This window comes from Chelmon rostratus, chromosome 3 (assembly GCF_017976325.1).
Source record: "Chelmon rostratus isolate fCheRos1 chromosome 3, fCheRos1.pri, whole genome shotgun sequence".
Lineage (NCBI taxonomy): Eukaryota > Metazoa > Chordata > Actinopteri > Chaetodontiformes > Chaetodontidae > Chelmon > Chelmon rostratus.
The window spans coordinates 7,051,224-7,069,743 of NC_055660.1; the positions used below are offsets into that span (position 1 = coordinate 7,051,224).

At 39.6% G+C, this 18,520-nt stretch overlaps 2 protein-coding genes across 2 annotated transcripts; one reads left to right on the plus strand and one right to left on the minus strand.

The window, feature by feature from the left end:
* Positions 1 to 2,637: 2,637 nt before the first annotated feature.
* Positions 2,638 to 6,634, minus strand: LOC121604232 (mitochondrial dynamics protein MID51-like). The gene is made up of 5 exons (XM_041933692.1): positions 6,629 to 6,634; positions 6,293 to 6,469; positions 6,028 to 6,116; positions 4,836 to 4,988; positions 2,638 to 4,356 (listed from the first exon to the last, which is right to left on the minus strand). Exons 1-5 carry the CDS (start codon positions 6,632 to 6,634, stop codon positions 3,846 to 3,848), a joined length of 936 nt encoding a protein of 311 aa, XP_041789626.1. The 3' UTR covers positions 2,638 to 3,845.
* Positions 6,635 to 9,353: 2,719 nt separating this feature from the next.
* Positions 9,354 to 13,608, plus strand: LOC121604775. The gene is made up of 5 exons (XM_041934378.1): positions 9,354 to 9,399; positions 12,043 to 12,171; positions 12,513 to 12,653; positions 12,857 to 12,965; positions 13,353 to 13,608. The coding sequence occupies exons 1-5, from the start codon at positions 9,364 to 9,366 to the stop codon at positions 13,568 to 13,570; spliced, it is 633 nt and encodes a 210-aa protein (XP_041790312.1). The 5' UTR covers positions 9,354 to 9,363; the 3' UTR covers positions 13,571 to 13,608.
* Positions 13,609 to 18,520: the final 4,912 nt, after the last annotated feature.

Consider the following 18,520-nt stretch of genomic DNA (forward strand, 5'->3'; position numbering starts at 1 on the left):
CCTTGCCCTACATCTAGAAACCACAATGCACGACGTGATATCTACTGACCAAACTGGTTTTATTTTAGGTCGTCATTCATTTACTAATATCCGTCGGCTTTTGAATGTTATCCATTTTTCTGTGTCCAGCGTGGTACCCGAAGTGGTCATCGCGCTGCACACAGAGAAAGCATTTGATAGGGTAGAATGGAGATATTTATTTGCTTGTTTAAAGAAATTCGGATATGGCCCCAATTTTATTTCATGGATCAGACTTTTGTACACCTCACCCAAAGCCTCTGTAACTACAAATGGTAAACGTTCACAATATTTCCATCTGTCAAGGGGTACCCGTCAGGGCTGCCCAATCAGTCCATTGTTATTTGCCTTGGCCATTGAGCCCTTGTCCATTACACTAAATACGCTACCATCAATTACTGGGATTTTTAGGAGGGGGGGAGCATAGAGTATCTCTTTATGCAGATGATTTATTAATGTATGTATCTGACCCTGTTTTATGCGCTCCCCATATTATCCACGCCCTGGGAAGATTTGGTTCTTTTTCAGGGTACAAACTGAACTTCAGTAAAAGTGAATGTTATCCTATTAATGATTTGGCTCTTCGAATACAAGATGGTGTTCTTCCATTCAAAATGTCAAAAACTGGCTTTAAATACTTGGGCATTAATATTACAAGAGACATGCAAAAACTATACCAAGAAAACTTCTGTTGGCTATTTGATAACGTAAAATTAGACCTGAAGAAATGGAAATCACTTCACCTATCCTTGGCAGGGAAAGTGAACTGTCAAAATGAATGTGCTCCCTAAGTTTCTTTATCTGTTTCAATGTATCCCACTTTATCTTCCTAAATCTTTTTTTAAATCTTTTGATCAGGCTTTAACTTCATTCATATGGGACGGGAAGAAACCCAGAATACGGCTAGAATTGTTACAGAGGCCCAAAAACCAAGGTGGTTTAGCTCTTCCAAATTTTTGTCATTACTATTGGGCCTCAAATGTTCAAAAAATCATGTACTGGCTCCATACTCCTGATGCCGACTGGTGCCGCCTTGAAGCAGCATCTTGCATTTCCACCTCTCTCTGTGCCTTAGTCACCTCCAGCCTTCCCCTCCCTCTCTTACAATATACTAATAGTCCTGTAGTCTTAAACACCCTCAAAGTTTGGGTTCAACTTAGACATAACTTTGGTTTTAAAAACCTTCTCCATCTAAGTCCCATACATAATAATCACCTCTTCCCTCCAGCTAAGGTAGACTCTGAATTTACTCTCTGGCAGAGATGTGGTATTCATAAGTTTAAGGATATGTACATAAACTCTATTTTTGCAAGTTTTGGCGATCTATCGCACAAATTTGACCTCCCTCATTCTAGCTTATTCCGTTATTTCCAAGTCCGCCACTTCCTTCAACATCATGATCCCAACTTTCCTTACTTATCATCGCCCTCTGGTTTAGATGAATTGTTAAAAATTCCATATGATTCTAAAAGACTTATCTCAAGAATTGGTGAATGTATAGCCTCCTTTAAAAGCATAACACTGGCAAAGATCAGGGCAGGATGGGCAGATGAGATGGGGGAGGACTTGGAAGATGACACTTGGGAGAGTGCTCTATTAAGAGTGAACAACAGCACTTCCTGCGCTAAACTGAGCATTATGCAATTTAAGGTCCTACATCGCATCCACTACTCCAAAGCAAGACTGGCTAAAATATATCCTAACACAGATGCAAGCTGCGACAAGTGTCAAAACGCTTCTGCTGACCTGACACATATGTTTTGGTCATGTCCAGCCCTGGCAACCTATTGGTCTTCCATCTTTAAAGTTATGTCAGAAGCACTGAATATCATTCTTGAACCGAACGCAACTATGGCCATATTTGGTGTCACAGATGGAAGACACGCAACACTAAGGAAAAGTTATAAAAACATAATTGCTTTTACGACATTGCTTGCACGTAGAAGAATACTATTGCACTGGAAATCAAAATATCCACCCAAAGTGTCTTACTGGTTTAGTGATGTAACACAATTCATACAATTAGAAAAAATAAAATATACTATCAGGGGATCCAGGGATAAATTCTTCTCTGTCTGGGATCCAGTACTGAAGCATTTAGATAAACTTAAAACTGTGCCCACTTAATTAACGTGTGGTGGCCATCTCTCCCATATGCTTTTTTGATGATTGGTGATTGTATTTATGTGAATTACTTCTTGCTTAGTGCATAGCTTGTATATTTGTTTTTGTGTAAGTGTATATGTATATATATATATGTGTGTATATGTGTGTGTATGCATATGTATCTATTCTTCTATTTTTATTGTAATCAGTTTTAATGGTTTGGTGTCCGCCATGTTTTTTAGGGTGGGGGGTGGGGTTAAAATATAAATTTGAGCACAATGATTCCTTTTTATGTATTTTTATGTTCTATGTTGCTAATGCTCAATAAAAAGACATTTAAAAAAAAAAAAAGATGGCCTCACATCTTAAAAAATGCTCACAATGTCCACGTGGCATGACAAAAACATTAGTGGTCACTGCAATCAGTCCAGTTTGTACTGAACAGATCCCTTCTTCATATAACTCAAGTGTGACAGGGACAAAATCCACAGTCCTTACTGAGAGATCTGCTTTATTGATCCAGTATCTGTAGACACAAGGAATTTGACCCCGGATTTAATATTCCGTGTTAATACACATTTCAAAGGCTCTGCCACAGCTCATCAAGGAAACACCATCAGAGGAATTCTGACTACAAACACTCAGGAAAATTTGACAAATTCAGCCTCATTTTAACTTCACCTGTTTGTCAGAGTCATTTTGGCACAGAATAAGACTGGAAATTTTGTCCTGCCACCCATCACCTATATTTGAATCACTTTAGAAAAGGATCTCTGAACAGCTCGAGTGTATAAACAAACGCTTACATTTTTTATTTGCCATTTCAACATTCAATCACAAACAAATTTCTTTCACTCAGCAAGAAAACACAACTGAAGAAATGTCAACAACATTCATACTGTATGTAAAAGCAAGTGCATAAAATTATTAGGAAACTTAAACCATAATTGAAAAGGGTTAGTTTACCCAAATGATTGGCAATAGACTGAACACTAAACAAGTCAAACAAAATACTGCACACTTCCACCACCAGTATAATAAAATATACATGCTGAGTTCATTAAGTCCAACTCAGACAGACTGAGTAGCTTAATAAGTGCACAAAACCTGGTGGGTGTCAGCAGGTCATTATTTTTCTGCATAGTTGAAATATATTAAGGATTTTCAGGAAAATTATACACAGCACACGGCATCAATTTAAAGACAGAAAGAATGTATGCACTGAAGCAATAAACTGCTATTCTGATGTTAATGGATATACTGAACTGAACCTGGCCAAGCTCACCATCACTGACTCCCTGTGAAAACTAATGAGCACACAAACCTAAATGCAGACTTGGCTGTGGTGTGTGTGGGCAGTTCTGATCAGGCACATACTGAAGCATTGTTTCAAACACCTTGATAAACTCTTTCTCAGCTCCTTTCCTTGGTATGTATTCTTTCCTTGCACTGGCTGGCTAAGCTTGATTATCACTTTCACATCTGAAGTCTCCCTGTAGCTTCTCCTCCTGCAGCGTAGATGTCCATGGTGGCCTGCCAGTTCATCATTCCAACTGTACGCTGTTCCCACGCATTGAAGCAGGACGGAGGAGATAAACAACGAGAGAAGGCGGTGGGAAGAATACAACGTCTTTGCCATGAACCAATCTTGGATGATAAAAGATTATCCTTTGATCTCTGTGTGTGTCAGAGCTTGAGAAATGTATTGTATGTGCAGACTGTTATATGAGCAGTATTTCAGGCTCTGACACAGCGCAGTAGAGCATGAAGCCCATCTGATCCACCTGGTCCTCTGACAAGCCGCTGAGCAGATTGACAGCTGGCTTGAAGTAACTGTGCAACGCCCCTTGTTCTAGGTAGCCAATCAGCTCTACAATACACTGCTGGAATCTCACATCCAGGCTGATCTGGGACCAGCTGCTCTCACTGTCGCTGAGGTGCAGGATGAGATTGGCTAGCGGGGCGGCTTCGAGTGGTCGCAAGGCGGGATTCAGTCTGCATGCCGCCTTGAGGATTTTAAGTGTCTGTCTGCGGCATCCAGCATCAGCGGCGTCGAGCTGAGCCAGGCGCTGAGTCTCCCACGGGTAGAGAGAGAGGTGCCAGGCGTTGACCCAGGGAGAGGTGAGCTCAGGTTGGGCAGTCAGGACCACGTCCCCCTCCCTCAGCAGAGGCAGCATGGAGATGAACAGGGGCTGATCACTGCTTTGAGCCCTTTCTTTTTCATGTCCAGGCCTGAAGGATTACATTAGGAGAGAAGTCCATTAGAGAGAGCAAGCACATTAAGCTTCACACACAAAAAACATCACACAGCTTGTAATAAATCTATGTGTTTGGCCACTTGGGTTGCCTATTTACACCTTCAGAAGATAAGGAGTAATGTGAACAATCATCTGGACTTTTACATGCAAGACTGTGGGAAGGGTGTCACACATCAGGAACAAAATTTAGCAATTGATAAAAGGATAACAGGTAAATCAACAGCATTGTCCTTGAATAGCAGCTTACCACTGACATTTAACCAGTTTTATCATTTTTGGGCAACTTGGCACTTAATCGCTGCATCACCAACTATTGAACAATTGTGTTATCACTTCTTTGTAAACTTCAAACTGTAACATTTAAAAGTGCAACAGCAGTGGTGTTAACTCATGAAAACCAAGCATTTGACTTGTAATTGAATGTCAACATTGAAAACAACAAAGAACACGAACCGAATCTCCAGTCTCAGGTCTGGTCCTCCCAGTACAGGTCTGACAAGACAGTCCATAGTGCTGCTGATGGATGGCCAGTTTATAGTTTCCATGATAGTCTTACTAAACATGTTCACAACAGCTTCTGACGACAGGTAGCCGCCCACCAGGTACCTACGAGACACAAGGAGAGACTGGTTTCAGTGAATGGCTCAATACCCGTGCTTAAAGGATAACTTTTTTTTACAACCTGGACCTTATTTCTAGCATTAAATACGACCATTTACTCACCCAGACAACTTTGGTGGCATTTGGAGTCGTTTTGAAGAAATTAGCCCCAGAGGAGCGTAATGCAAGTACTCGGGGCATCCATGCGCAGCCTCTATATAACGCATAATCGGCGATGAAACTCGTTCATATTCCAATATTTTGTTATGATTTGCTGGTGCTATTCCCCTCTGAGCCCGTGGTGGCATGTTATCAATATCCGGCGTCTCTAGACAACTACCTCTGACGTGGATGATGTCATTACCGAACGCCGCATGCTGCGAGCAGCCAGCCACAACACAACTAACTCTGCGGCGGTCGGCTACGAATACGCAATAACGAACCATAGCTGTGCCAAACTACAGCTAAACTAGCCGACCGCCGGCTCAGAGGGGAATAGCACCAGCACATCATAACAAAATATTGGAATATGAACGAGTTTCACCGCAGATTATGCGTTATATAGAGGCTGCGCGTGGATGCCCTGTACTCGCATTACACGGATATACGCGCCGCTCCTCTGGGGCTAATTTCTTCAAAACGACTCCAAATGCCACCAAAGTTGTCTGGGTGAGTAAATGGTCGTATTTAATGCTAGAAATAAGGTCCAGGTTGTAAAAAACGAAAGTTATCCTTTAAATAAGTCTATTATTACTGCTTCAATGTACACTCACATCGCAGAAAACATATCGATTTGATTCAGTGTTGGTATCAGTAAAAGTATTAAATAAGGCATTTTTAAAAATTCTGCATGTGAATGTTTCTAAAGGTTTCAGCTTTAGTTAGAGCTAAAATGGTCAGTGATTGAGAAAAAAAAACCAATCGCCAATACCATATTGATAATAGATTACATGTTTCAGTAATTTTTCAAGCAAAACAGTAAAAGAAATGTGAAGCATTCTCTAATTGCAGCCTCTCAAATGAGATGATTTGCTGCTTTTTTTACCTTATATTATTGTAAATGGAAGATTTTGGGCTTTTGGTCAAACAAGACTGTAGAGGCACCAGCAGACATGCATGGTCTGCACTGACCACCTAAACACAGACACGTGCACATACGCACACATGCACACACAAAGAGAGAGAGAGAGAGACAGAGAGGGAGACAGACAGAAATAAACCCAGGTGGCATGACATTATTGAGGGGTAGAAACGTTTTCTAAAAGTGTATTATCAGCAACAAAACTAATATATATTGTGTGAGTGTGTACCTGCAGGTCATCCAGTAGAGAACCTCCAAGGCTCATTTCTCCCAAGGGCATGTCAGGATGACGGCCGTGCAGAAAGCCCTGGATCTCCATGCAGATGTCCAGAGCTAAAGACTGAGCCCTCTGGACCTCATGTTGAGCTAGTGCCACCCTCGTGTGATAGTACTGCTGCAGGTGCGCCTAAACAGATTGCAGATATTCTTCCAATGATACACAGCATGTGTGGTTTCTGCCTTAACTGTTTTATAAGAGCAGTCAGAGTATTAAAGCCCAACCCGTGGCAAAACACGACTGGACCTAGGAAGCATCTGAAACTAGAAGGACACTCAAAGAGCAGACCTCCATGAAGAACATTAGCTCACTCTTCTACGATATGCAAATCTGCAAGAGCAGCCACTATATATGTCTCCATAACAACTGCTTTCTGTATGAAGTTTAAGAAGCTACATGTGTCAGCTGCCCCAGAGTATTACTGGTACCCATAAATGTGGATTGTGATATGGAGTCATGGTCTTTCTACAACTGGCTGGGTTTTCTCACTACTGAATTTTACTACCATCTGCTGGATTTTAAGGTGTATGACATTTATTCTGCCAAGGCCGAATACCCTATCTCAGATTGTTAAAGACAGTGAAAAATAATTCAAGTATCTGCCCCATGATTCGAATCAGCTCCAAAATTTGATGGGTCCTTGGATGATGCTACACCCTTCCACCAAGTTTCATGAAACTCAGGCCTGTAGAGGTAACAATGGAACGGGTTCTACTGTCAATATTGGGCCAATCCTGTACATTACCTGTTTTTACAGAAACAAAAGTAATTCGCATGACAAGAATTGGACAAAAGGAAAATTCATTGTCCAGTACTCACTGAGACAGCAACTTTCCAGAGGTGCAGAATAGAAGGTCTTTCTCGTAATCTCCGGGGCTCAGCAGTACTCCCTCAAACTGCGAGCTGACAACACAGACCTGGGGCTTTTCCATCCTCACCATCACCGGGGCTCCCCTGGGAAACATCTGCAAAAATCAGTGGAAACAAAAGTTCAGTAAACGTACCTCAGGTTTTGTCCCTGTGGAAACAAAAGTCCAGTAAACGTACCTCAGTTTTTTTCTCCGGCTGATGCTTTTTGTCGTGTCCAAGACTCATATTATATGAGGAGTTTCGGCTCACCTGCGAAACATCTGCCAAAACTATGGAAGCAAATCTGTGCCATCAGAGTATGAATTTGAATTTTTAGCACTGAATTTTTTTGCATTGAATTTCTGGCACTGAATTTTTTTTTGCATCGAAATCAGACTATGAATTTGAAAAGTCATCGAATTTCAAGCATTGAATTTTATTTGATTCTGATTTTTTTCCAATGTCTAAAACAATTCAGTGTAAAAAAAAATTCAATGTCTCAAAAAAAATTCAGTACCGAAAATTCAGTGTCTCCAAAGATTCAGTGTCGAAAATTCAGTGTCAAAAATTCAGAGTCAACATCCGGGTATCAAAACAGAAGCAATCGATCCCTGAATCAAATCGTTCAACAACCAGCCAATCACGTTACGCTCCACCTGTGACCTGTGACCTCAAAACAGAGAGCGGTGAAGCTCACCCAGCTATGGCGACAGCAGGCAGAAACGACGGCCCTTCGGTGAGTGTATTTACTCATTATTTACCATTTTTGTTCAAAAACTTCAGTAACAGATATTACCGGACTCGTTGCACATTAACAGAAGTTCTTGAGAAATATCTGCACAGAACGTATTACGGGGTGGCGTCCGTTAAAACGGTTAGCAATTAGCTAACGCTATGTTTGCATGGGTTACTGCTAGTAATGTCACTCACAGTTCTGTGGCAGCGAGTATCTGACAAGAAATATTTGACTGACAGTACATTTAACTGTTGCTTTACCCAAAACAGTTTTAAAAATAGCACAAACGGACAGCAAATAATGTAGCTGTCTGTCATCAAACTCATTGCTTATCATTATCGTTTCGCTGTTTAAACCCTCTTTGTGCCGCTGGCTTGTAGATCCTAGTTTTTTTTGTGCTGTATTTGTGATGACAGGATAGTCAGGCTGACCTTGTGCAGTCAGCCAGGCACTTATTGCAGCTAATAAGTTCGGCTGAGAGGGGCTCAGCCAGTGGTGGCGCAACAAATCAAGATATGAGGTTTAGTATTAAACTTCAGTTCATGTGCATATGGCTTGATTTACCTGTTGCAGATGTATTGATGATTAATAAATATTTTTTGGATACAATCCTGCAGAGAACAGAGACAGACAGAGAGACCACCACTTCAAATGGAAATGACCAGGTAAAGACTTATGGTCAATTTAAATGCAAGCCCTATGTATGCACATTTTCAGATGCTGCTGATTTGTACAGGTAAAATTCAGCTCTTTTACAGAAAGTATTATAATAATTTGTTGCATGGTATGTTTCTTACCAATATTGCAGACATTCAAATCTAAGTTGGTAAACCCTGGAAAAAGTCCAATCTGATGTTTTGTGACTCTTCAAAATATATAAAGTCCTGTTTAACTTAAGGCTAATGTGAAATTGCTTTATGAACTAAAAAATATATATGGGATTTGAAGGTGTAAAAGATTGCCTATTGCACTTTATACGAAACTGGTGAGGATAGGCAATACAGTGCCATGTTTTTGTATTTTCTATAGATCCTTCCCAGGTCTTTTTACCAAGGGCAGAGGGAAGAGGCGCTTTCCTGCAGCAAATCTTGTTCCTGCCAAGAGACTTAAACCACTTGATGTGGCCTTCTATTTGTTGCCGAAGCAGTGTGAAAAAACCCCAAAAGAGCAGGAGCAAATAGTCCATGTGCGTGCAGGATTGGGCCGCCGGACTGCTCATCTAGATGAAAACACAACACATGAAGAGGTAATAACAAGAAGTTAGCTGTTTAAGGCTAGCTGTATTGTAAGGATTTGCTAGTTTGTCATGCAGTGTGATAAATGCTATTTCTGGCTGGAATGATGAGCTTTAATTCTCTTTTGGAGAGGCTTACACTTGCATCCATTTTTTGCTTACAGTTATGTGATGCCCTCAAAGTTTTATTTCCAAAATTGGGGGATGTTACTGGTGGGTGGCTGCTATACAAATCTGCAGGTAGGGTGACACAGGTTGACAGTTGCTCACTCATAAAAAAAACAGTACATATGTGGCAGCTAACTTCACATTATGCAATGCACAACACTGGTACCTAAATAAAACTTCAAAAGATTTCTTCAAACTCATCTCTGTACATTTATTATTAAGCCATTTCAATTTAAGGAATTTGTGAACGTTTATTAGGTCATGCCTCACTGCAAATCAGCAACTGCAAACTAATTGATTGTAATTTTATTTATAAAAGTCAACAAAAAAATTGACTTGTTTTGTTATCGTTGACTTCTTCAGTCTGGCCTGTTGTCAGACTAGAAGTCTAGTTGCTTTGACATAACTTCTAGTTTAATCTATATCTAATAAACTGTTGAAAGTTCTAATTTTCTTCTTCTCTTTTCTAAAGGTGGATGGGGTAGCCGAAAACTCTCTCTTGTGGCTCCTGATGTTACTGGCTATACAGGCATGATGTTGAAGTCTGTAAGTCGTGGGGGTAAAAATCTATTCATAGCCCCAATTCAAGAGGAACTCAGCACAGATCCCCTACCACTAACTGATGCAGCATTCAGCAGCATGCCCAAAGCCATGTGTCAGAAGTGTGGCGTTGCAGTTCCTCTTCCACTCCTGACAGAACACATCAAGTCTTGTGATGTCATGTATGTTGGCAGTGACGACAACCTGGCTAATGCAGATAGCAGTGAGTCTGAAGACAGAAAACGTAAGAATTCTTCATTTAAAGCTTTTGTCAGCATATTGTATAGTATTAAACAACATAAACTGTTTTTCTTTAAATTAACATTGTTCTAGCTTGTAACTTTTCAATATTTCTTCTATTTACAGCAGATATGCAGGAATGTCCTGTCTGCACAGAAATGTTTCCCATTGACTTGATTGAGGTACACTCTTCTTCATGTGTGGAAAGGTGTCTATTTACTTTCTCTTGTCAGTGTTTTTCTCTTATCAGTAATTCTTATATACAATATCAGTTAAATACAAATGATTCTATGTGGATAGGGCAGGAAAAGAGGTGATGCATGAAAGCATTGTAATTGAGGAAGAGCAAGCAGCAGTGCCTGGACCATCCGGAACTTGCTCAACTGTTACAGATGGTAGGTGTTGTTCAGGGTTAGCAGTGGTTTAGGAAAGTTAAGGAAGGTAAACTGTCTTTGTGAAGGAAAATTGGCATTTATGAAGCATGGCCTACTCTTGATGCAAACCATGAATTGATTACCTTGCTGTAATATTTTTACTTTGACCTGGAATATCTGTATTTTAACTCAAGTAATGGTGTGGTGTTGTGTACTTTATCATTTGATATTACAACAATGTTAAATATAATACTTTTAAATCTTAGCACAGTCTTCAGAGCTCAACGTTGCCAGATTGAATGCCAGATTGGTTCTCCCATTAATCTTCATATATATAGTCAGTGATTATTAAGATGCTTTATTTATGCTGAATAAGGCTTGATGGCTCTAACTTGTGATTTGAATGTACATGTTAAAGATTTTTATTGTCTCGACAGTCAAGCATAGATCAAGAAACCACTTTTTTTTTTTTTTTTTTTTTCTTATTAGGCTGGTTAACTATCAGTGACCCCACCAAGGCCATATCTCAGTGTGCTGACAGTTTTCTCCGTATTCATGAAACGGAGAACCCCTTACATCTCAGCATGGACATCAGAGAAAAGCCCCGCTGAACAGGACATGGCCCTAATCTCCTTCTACAAGCAACCTAGTGTGGAATGGGGACGACCTCTGAATTGCAAACTTGAAGGTAGCTCCAATTACAAGTTACACTTGTCCAAAAATAATTAAAGTATTTCCTTTGTCCTTATCTTGTCAAACTTTAAATTGTGTTACAGGAGATGCTGCAATTGGACAGGGTGTAACTCACTTTTTTTTCTCAACATGCATGGAAAAACTGAAGTCAGGGTTTTGCATCAATTTTGGTATGCTATATTTTAATTGGTTTGCTTTAACATGAAAGTTCAAGGGATTCTACTTAATGTGTTATGCCTATATTGATGAGAGCTACAGTTTCCAGTCCATGACATTACTAACATACTGTGTATTGTCTGACAACTATTGAGTCTCAAATTCATACCTAATGGCAATTAAGAGCAATATTAACCTGCATATATTTGTACTTTGGAAGGAAGCCTATTACTTTTATATTGATTTTATTTTGTGTTTTTATTGTCTTCAACAGCCAACTCAAATGGTACACGGCTCTTTGATGGACAGCCTGGCCATCTAGTCCCCTCAGCCTCTCACTTTCTTGTGGAAAGTGATATGTTCCTGCTGGCGGGGCGAATGGTCGGTCACTCCTTCCTTCATGGAGGACCATGCCTGTCGGGACTCAGCCCTGCTATTGTTCATGCCCTGCTTGGTGGGAGTCCTGAGACTGCAACTGTTACACTAGAGGACTGTCCAGACCTGGACATCAGAGAAACAATCAAGCTTGTATGTCATTCAGATTTTATGTACAATGGAGTATCCTTTTATTGTGTATCCATTATCCTTATTGAGTGACATTAATATATGGCTAACTTGAGCAGATATTTGTTTTTTTCCTTTAATTTGTCGTCATCTGTAATATCTGGCATCATGCATTTTTCTATCTAATTAGTTTCCCTCTGTCTTGAAGCTTGAAGGGAGATCCATACTGTCAGATAAGGATAAACAGCTCGTCCAGGACTTGGCCCTTGCCTGGGACCTCCCTTCCCCAACTGAGAAAAACAGGAGATGGCTTTTTGAGAAACTACTGATCCATGCTGTGAGTGAAACTACTTGTTTTTTTTATCCTGTGAGTGATGTTGTTCATAAATGCACATTGCTAAGATTCTAAAAAATTGTCTGACAAAATTAAATTGTTGCACTTTTCTCTATTGTTGTACTTTTCTTTATTAGAAAGCTAAAAAACAAACAATTTTTTTTTTTTTTTCCGGAAACATAAAAGATAGTGGGTATTATTATTAACAGTATTATTTCCTCTTTCACAAGTGGATTGAAGCATAATAAATGTATTTAAATGTATTTATTGTTTTTTATCTTCAATCTTACTTATAGATAAGGAACGTTATGTGTTCATCCTCTCTGTCTTATTACTACTAACAGGTAGTTGGACGTGTCACAAGGCAAATTAAGCAGCTGAGACGAGGTCTTAAAGAAACCCCAATGTGGGCACTGGTGACCCAGAGACCTGACACAGTGGCCTTGCTTTTCCCTAAAGAGGGAGCAGGACATTTCAGCCCTGAGGTTAATTTTAATTTCTCTGATCTTTTATCATTTTCCTAGCAAATATTGTGGTTCATACCTGGTCAGCATCTATTATGTTGTCAGTCTTGTTCTTGTTATTTCTGTTTTCCTACATACACAACCCACAATTGAGTGCAAAAGTTAGATGTAATTTTAAGATAGAAAAGTGACCAAAGTCTTTCTCATGCTATTTTTCAATGCAGGTACTTCTTCAGCGACTCACATGGCCTCATGAGGATAGCGACGATGATGAGTGTTCAGCTGACACCAAATGCCGCGTATCAGGCTATCTTCGACAGTTCATTGCTAATGGTAGGTTTACAGAGAAACTTGGAGGTGCCATTTAAATATTTGGTTACCTGTTAAAGCTATGTAGCTGTATAAAAGCTACATAGCTATTTAAACATTCAGTGTGAATTTCACACATTCACTATTGAGCTGGAAACAGTAACATGACATAAATTTTATTTTTAAGAAATCCACCTGATTAAAAAGAAAAAAGCATTTATAGTCATGTCACTGTTTTCAACTCAATAGTCCAACCAGGCTCATTCTAAAAATTATTTTTCTGTTAACTTATCTCAAGGGTTTGACTAATCTTCTGTTGAGTGTAAGCTGTTACTGTCATAGTTGGTCATTTATCCTGATGACTAATAAAGTCAAAAAAGATTTTTAATTCCTTTTTAATTTACTCCATAGCAACACCAACTGAACTGACCAACCTGGTCAAATTCTGGACCGGATGGGAGATTGTACCACCAAGTCTCTCTGTAGAAGTGGTCGAGAGCAGATACCCCACAGCCTCCACCTGCTTTGAGACCTTGCGCATCCCAGGGCACTACAAGGATTACACATCTTTTAAACATGACATCCTGGCCTGTATTTCCACTTGCCATACAGGATTTGGTCTTGTGTGAGTGTCATGTGGCCTGCATTTACCCTTGTCAGACAAGATTTGTTCAGGGTTTGTTTTTAAGCTTGTTAGTTATTCTGTTAAATGATGGTTTTAACAATTGTAAAACTGAAGGGAACTAGCCCAAGGAAGTACTTCACAAATCTTCCTTGTAAACTATCTCTTTAAGCATTCAAGAAGTTCTTATTGCATACTGAATTTATTTCCACACTGTTACTGAGAGTCCTTTGCAGTAGTACAAACATGTCAATCTCAGCTTTCACATAAAAATGTGGTATGTCTTAAGTTTTTGCAGTTTAACATGTTCCTTGTCAACAGTCTCTGCACTGATATCATTCACACAAGTGAATTATAAGGGAATGAAAGCCCTTTTTGTAACATTCCTTGTATTACACTGAATAAATCATTAATATAGGTGTATACATTGAAATGAGCTGTACTGGTTTCTTCTTGCCAAAGCAATAATATTGGTTGTTGTTTTTATGATACTGGTTTTTGTTTGTATTATACTAGTTTTTGTTTTTATGATGCTGCTTGTTGTTTTTTTATCACTAGTTGTTGTGTTTTTAGCACTGGTTGGTGTTCTCCGAGTAGTGTTTACAGGAGTGTTTACGACGGTTTACTGTGTTTTAAAAGGTTTCACTGGATTTAGGTCTGGTGGCCACCTTTTAATATAGTGGCTGTGGCGAGCACAACCTTCACACTGCCCCAAAGGAGATGTGAGCCCCGGTGATGCTGAGGATGGAAAAGCGCCAGGTCTGTGTTGTGGGCTCGCAGTTTGAGGGAGTACTGCTGAGCCCCGGAGATCACCAGAAAGACCAACTGCCAGGGGACGAAAACAGAGGTACGTTTACTTAACTTTTGTTTCCACAGGTTTTGGCAGATGTTTCGCAAGTCCTCAGACAATATGAGGCTTGGACACGACAAAAGGCATCTGCCGGGGGACAAAAACTGAGGTAGCCTCCGTTTATTTCACTTTTTTTCCACAGGTTTATCTTCAAATATCTTATTGTTTTAAGATAAACCTGAAAAGATGTTAACCCATCTTTAATGTACTGAAGCCCCTCAGACAATATTAGACTTGGAGAGGACGACGAGCATTTGCTGAGGGACAAAAACTGAGGTACATTTACTTAGCTTGTGTTTGGACAGGTTTTGGCAGATGTTTCGCAGGGGGGCCAAAAGTCCTCAGACAATATGAGGCTTGGACACGATGAAGAGCATGAATGAAACTGAGGTAGCCTACGTTTATTTTCTTTTTGGAAATTTTTCATACTGGTTGTTGTTTTTATTATGCTGGTTGTTGTTTTTTATTACTAGTTGTTGTGTTTTAGCACTGCTTGTTGTGTTTTTATCACTGGTTGTATTGGTTTTTTTGTATTGGTTGTTGTTTTCATGATACTGATACTGGTTGTATCATAATTATACTGGTATGTGTTTTTTTATCACTGCTTGTCAAGACCTGGTTGATAAACATCAATTGTACTGGTTGTTGTTTTGATTACACTGGTTGTTGTAATTTTATCACTGGTTGTTGTTTTTATTACTACACTGGTTGTAGTAATTTTATAGCTGGTTGTTTTTATTACACTAGTTGGTGTTTTTATTACACTGGTGAAGTTTATCAGCCAGGTCCTGCTGAGCAGTGGTGTGATGATGATGTAGGAAGAACTCCGCTGATACAAGCTTGAGTTGAAGAGACCTTTATTAACAAGCAGTATCAGATCAGATGCCGAGAGATGTCGAGAGAGCTTCAGGGTCAGATCAGAAGACTCTGCCCTTAACATACAGACAACACAATATATAGCATGTCTGTTTGTCTAACTCCACCCATACCTTTCCCAACTTAAAGACCAGATCATGCTCTGGGCATTGTCCCACTGAGGAATGTTCTCCTTTGTGACAATCTATGTCTACATCTAAAGTTAATAGCCTCACATACCACAACTAAAAGTGGTCTCCATTCCAGACACCTGATCATGCTTGATCTGACATATATTTGATATTTGATTGATCTGATCGTATACCTCAGTTCCCCCCTTCTGGACTTCTCATAGTCCTGACAAAAACAGTGACAAATTCATGGTTTCTGTTATTGATCTTGGACATAATTGCTTGCTTGACAAAGTCCTCTTCAACCTATCATATATCTAATTTCTTATATCTAAGAAAATCTTTGTTTGTGAGATCATCTAATAACTAAGTTCCTATTTTAAATCCTATACGCACATTATTTTAAACTATTTTTAGACTAGATAAACTAATCCTATGCTAATTATGTCCCAGTTCGGCTACTCTTAGCCTCATCTGCAGATCTCCTTGCAGCCACACTCTTTTCCATCAAACACTGGAAAATACACTTCATCCTATGGATGCAATAACCAAAATCACCAACTTGTGACTCTGTACGTGTAGCAGCAAGGAAACCCACTGATCAGCTGTTACTTTCCAGTCAGAAAAACCACCCCTTCTAAAAGGTGGGAAAAAGACCAGAAAGCCTTACTAAGTCCCTAACAGAGAAACATCACCCTCAAGCCAATCAGGATAAGGAAACTCCCTTAAAAGTAACAATTACCAAACACTTACTAATTTGATGACCCTTTGCCAATTGGTCACTGAACTTCACAACTGTCCATTATTAGAGTATCATAAACTTACATATGTTACGGCCTTGGCCGTATTGTTCTGTTCTTTGTTGTTGTCCCTGTTTTTGTGTCAGAGTGAGTGTTCTTTCTTTTCGTAGCAGCTGTGTTGGTCCTGGCTCCTCCGAACACAGATTGATGGCGTAAGCTGATTGGACCCTGCAGCTGCTTCCAGCTTTTAAACCAGAGTCTTCCCCAGTTGCCGGTTGGAACCTCGAGTTGCAGAGGCTGTGGCGTTTGATTCTGGCATTGATTACTATAAGCCTTGTCCCCACATCTCGTTTTGTAGCTTTGTGTATTAAATAGCTCTTTGTGGTGTTGTGTTTGTTGAAAAGACTAACTTTAACTTTACTTTATTAACTTTGTTGCGCTGTATATATATTTGCACTATTGTGGTTCTTTTTCTTTTCTTTATTGTAGCTGTTCACCTGTACATCAGGCCTCTTTTTGTTCAGTAGATAATAAATTTGTGGTTGATTTTTGGTACCTCGTTGAGAGTGATTTTGATTTGGAGACAAGGTTTGGTCTTTTTTTCGTTCTCTTTTGTGTTGCATCCCTGCTCCCCTAGACTGGGTCGTAACATAAATTGGGGGCTCGTCCGTTCCTTATTCTATTCAAGTTTTGTGTAAGTGGACATGCATGCCTAATCCGGCAGGAGAAGAGGTTAAAGTCTGAACAAGACACCTCTCCTCTGCTCTGCTTTCCCCGCCCCATCTTCTTGCTCTCCCAATTGGGAGAGATCCAGGAAGAGGAAGTGTAGATAAGGTGAGGATGTGGCCACCTAGATTCTCTCTTTGGGACCATGTGGCCTGTTCAGGTGAGTTTGCATTGTAAGATACAGAGTTGGCTTGTTTTGTTTGCTTCTTGAAATGTTAGGGTTTGTTGCTTCTTGAAGGAAATGTTAGAAGAGGCTGTTAAATCTAGTCTGTGGTTTAGGCCTTCACCTTCAGCACCCTCTAAACTGTCTACACCCTACCCGAACAAGGGTCTGTATCCAAGCCCTACTTTCATCTTTGACTCTACCTCTATACTTTCTACCCCCTACCCAAACCAGGGTTTGTATTCCCACCCCGCTTTTATTGGTGCTGTTGGTAAGAGGCAGGGGTAGATGATGGTAGTGCGGCAATTGGCAGTTACATGTGGCATCTAGGCCTGTAGTATAATAGCTAGCGCGGTGGTGGTTTGATAGTATCTTAGCAGTTAGTATTGGCATCTAGCAGTTAACATTAACAGTATAGGTGAATCTAGTCTTCTTCTGTTCCTCTTAGCAGGTAGCGGTTAGCATTTAGCATTAACATTAGCTAAATGGTAGCATTGGAACTGTATTGTCTTCTTCTGTTCTTCTTAGCGGTTAGCATTAGCATTAGCTAAATGGTAGCATCGGTACTGGCCACTACCTGGAGCATCTTCTAAACAGGCCTGGGTCAGTTGAACATGGCAGTGCTGTTTGGATTGTGTAGGAGCAATGTGAACTGGCACTAGGGGGGTCACTCTGGGACGTCGGAGTTCACCGCCTAGCCTCCTGGAGGTGTCGTGGGACTAAGTAGGCGAAACACTGTTGAAGGGAGGTATCCACCTGATGACCCCCAGAGACGTGTTAGGAGTCACTGCTCTTTGGCATGTATAGAGGCAGATTAGGGGTCCAAGGTTCTTCACTGAGAATGAATCCTCTTTTTGAGCACAAGTATCTTGTGTTTAAAGTAACTAACATAAAAACACCAACCAGTGTAATAAAAACAACAACCAGTAAAATAAAAACAGCAACTAGTGTGATAAAAACAACCAGTGATAAAAAAAAACAATAACCAGTATCATAAAAACACCAACCAGTATAATAAAACTGACAACCAGTAGTACAAAAACAACTACTAAAATAAAAACAACAACTAGTACAATAAAAACAACACAAGTGATAAAAAAAAACAACCAGTATAATAAAAACAATAACCAGTGATAAAAAACGACCAGTAAAATAAAAACAACAATCAGTAATAAAATAACAACAACCAGTATAACAAAAACAACAACCAGTTATACAAAACAACAACCATTGATAAAAATTAAACAACCAGTGTAATCCAAACAACAACCAGTATATTAAAAACAACAACTTGTGTAATATAAACAACCAGTGATAAACAACAACCAGTTAAATAAAAACAAGTAACACAAAAACAACCAGTAATTAAAAAACAAAAACAAATAAAAAAAATCTGATTAGTAAAATAAAAACAACTAGTGCAATAAAAACAACAACCAGTGATAAAAAAACAACACCCAGTGATAAAAAAACAGCCACCAGTGCTAACAAC